The sequence below is a fragment of the Setaria italica genome, chromosome V (genome assembly GCF_000263155.2).
Source record: "Setaria italica strain Yugu1 chromosome V, Setaria_italica_v2.0, whole genome shotgun sequence".
Lineage (NCBI taxonomy): Eukaryota > Viridiplantae > Streptophyta > Magnoliopsida > Poales > Poaceae > Setaria > Setaria italica.
In genome coordinates this window covers 4,341,663-4,344,746 of record NC_028454.1, presented here as the reverse complement: position 1 = coordinate 4,344,746, position 3,084 = coordinate 4,341,663, and the positions used below count along the sequence as shown (strand labels likewise).

Below are 3,084 nucleotides of genomic sequence, written 5' to 3'. Positions count from 1 at the left end.
ACTAATGATGGATTAATTAGGCTTAATAGATTCGTCTCACGATTTAGCCTAGAGGTTCTGCAATTAGTTTTATAATTAGTTCATGTTTAGTCTTTCTAATTACCATCCGAATATTCAATGTGACACGGACCAAATTTTAGCCCCAAGATCCAAACACCCCCTAAGATATCGGATCTACAAAATGACACATGGAAGCTTAAAAGTTCTCGTCACCTACATCTGCATTCTTCACAGCACATGGACGTCACACATTGCTCCGGGTGCGGGCTAGTTCCAAATTCATTTCGCTGAATAGTTCTGAATAGTTCGTCGCCAGGTGCTGGAGCGCCCGGGGCACCGGCGGCACGTGGACGTCGACGACGCCCTCCAGCGCCTGCACGACCTGCGCCATGGTCGGCCGGTGCTCCTCCTGGTCCTGGATGCACCAGCACGCCACCCTGCAGGCGCGCTCCACCTCCTCCTCGCTCACGTCGCCGCGCAACCGCGGGTCCGCCACGGCGGCGACTGCGTCTCCCTCCGACAGTCTAGACGCGGCCCAGACTGGAAAGAACGCCGTCGAGGGAGGCCGCCCTGCTGCCTTTGCTGCTGCATCGTCCTCGCTGTTGCGGCCGGTGCCGTCGTAGCGCTCGGTGTTGCGCCGCCCTGAGATGAGCTCGAAGACCACCATCCCGAAGCTGTATACATCTGCCTTGGCACTGATCGGCAGCCCGGAGATCCACTCTGGCGCAAGGTACCCTACGGTGCCCCGCATCGTCGTCAAGACCCGGCTGAAGTCCCTCCCCACCAGCTTCGCCATCCCGAAGTCGGCGATCTTCGGGCACAAGTCCTTGTCCAGCAATATGTTCTCCGGCTTGATGTCGCAGTGTATGATGCACTCGCGGCAGCCTTCGTGCAAGTAGGCCAGCCCCCTGGCAACGCCGAGCATGATGCCGCAGCGGTCGTGCCAGCTCGGGCACAAGCTGCTCTTGAACAGGTAGGTGTCCAGGGAGCCGTTGGGCATGTACTCGTAGACGAGCAGCTTGTCTTGGCGCGACGAGCAGAAGCCGACGAGCCGGACCAGGTTGACGTGCTGGATGAGGCCTAGCGTGTTCACCTCCGTCCGGAACTGCTTGTCGCCCTGCCGGAGGCCCTCGAGCTTCTTGACAGCCACATCGGCGGCGTATCCGCCGTTCAGCGCGCCACGGTACACAGAGCCAAAGCCTCCGCCGCCCAGCCTCTCCGAGAAGTTCTTCGTTGCGGCGCGGAGGTCGGCGTAGCTGTACACTACCAGGGAGGAATCCTTCTGGTTTCTCATTTTGGCCTGCCGTTTCCTTCTAGATAGAAGGACCCATGCTGCTAGTCCCGATGCGCCCAGTGCGGCAAGGCAAGCCAAAACGATGCCAAGAACAAGCCACAAGTGCCCGCTCTTCCTGTTCGTGCCGCGCACACGTCGGAGTTCAGAATCCGACAGCCGGACGTGCAAGCTCGAAGACGACGAGCCCCCGCCGTCCACGTATAGTTGCTGAAGGTTGCGGAAGCCACCGTACCACACGGCGCATCCACCGCTGCCGGAGAATCTGTAAGCCTGGCAAGAACAGTTCTTCAAGCAAGCCGACTCGCACTCGGCTTTGCTCTGGGCGCTGACGGCGAGCGAATCGTCGGTGAGGTTCATGTACGGGAGCTCCATGAATCCATCCGTTGACCCGTTGCCAGTGCAATGAAGCGATGCCTTCCTGTGGCAACCGCCGCTCCAGTCGTTGAGGCCCCACTCGCGCGCCATCGCCGGTGCGAACCCCGGTGGGCACTGGCACGGCGGCTGGCTCCTCTGGCTGCAGATGCCGAAGGCACCGCAGAGCGCGTACACGTCGCACTGCACGGTGGGCGCGGCCCAGAAGAACTGCCAGCTCTGGCTGTAGGGGACCCAGATGTACTGCTTGATCTGGCCGGTGAAGTCGAGCACCATGCGCGTGATCGTCGCGTTGTTGTAGAGGACGCTGGTGATGCGCCGGTACGCCGGCGTCTCGACGTACGTCTGGTTGAAGAGCACGTTATTCACCGCCTCCGGCATGTTGGCGAAGACGCGCCCCGTCCAGACGCCGCTGCGCCAGTACGCGCGGGATCCGTTCCAGAGGAGGAAGAACTCGCTGCTGCCGCTGGGGTCCACCGTGCAGGTGAACGTCCCCGGCGCGGGGTCCTCTGCGTTGCGCGACGACGTGAGCGTCTGGTACTCGCCGGTGAGCTTGTTCTCCCCGAGCCACGCCTCCGGCACCAGCGTGTCCGTCGGGTGGTCGAAGCTCTGCCACAGCACGTTGGAGGAGTTGCCTCCGTCGACGAGGACCAGGTTGCCGTTGTCGCGCATCACCGCGACGTTCGACCCCGGCGACGACGACGGCACGGACGAAGACGACAGCTTATTGGACGACCACACCACACCCGGCGCGGTAGAAGATTGGCTTAGCCCGACGAGCTCAAGGTTTCCGTCGCCAGGGGAGACCCGGAGCTCGGCCGAGTCAACACCGGAGAGGGGAGTAACACGGTTGGCGACCCAGATGACGGTCTGCACGGGGATGTTCTTGTACCAGATACCAAGATAGAACCGACCGGAGCCTCTGGGGCTGAAGAGGCCGAGCTCGAACTTGCCCTGCGCCGAGACCGCCGTCTCGTTGCCCCGCAGAGGCTGCAGCGCAGAGACGGTGTCTCCGGCGGCCGCCGCCATGCCCGGACAGGTCGTGCCGCAGAACGCGAGGACGGCGAGAGCGGCAAGGACGGCAAGCGACATGGTGTGGATACTGGGGATTGAAGATTAGGCGCGGCTTCACGCAGTTGTCTTCGCATTTGCAGCGTCGCGTAGACGTCACGATCAAGGTGCAAACATAGCGACGGTCCACACATTGTCGGTGTGCAAAGTTTTAGGGCTAGGTAGTTTGTGTATTCCAACGCAAACATAGGCGGCAGAAGGCATCGTGAGAACGTAGATAGCGAGTCGGATAGTTGGGTTGAATGACTCCGTGTCTTGACCTGAGCGGACACCACCGGACGCTGTGTGAATCCATGTTGGTGACGCGCGCAAAATCCAATGTGTCTGTGCGATTGGATTGTCATGGC

The 3,084-nt window shown here is 61.0% G+C and overlaps 1 protein-coding gene across 1 annotated transcript; it reads right to left on the bottom strand.

Moving 5' to 3' along the window:
- Positions 1–244: 244 nt before the first annotated feature.
- Positions 245–2,801, bottom strand: LOC101767229 (G-type lectin S-receptor-like serine/threonine-protein kinase At2g19130). The gene has a single exon (XM_004971503.2). The coding sequence runs from the start codon at positions 2,756–2,758 to the stop codon at positions 245–247; it is 2,514 nt and encodes an 837-aa protein (XP_004971560.2). The 5' UTR covers positions 2,759–2,801.
- Positions 2,802–3,084: the final 283 nt, after the last annotated feature.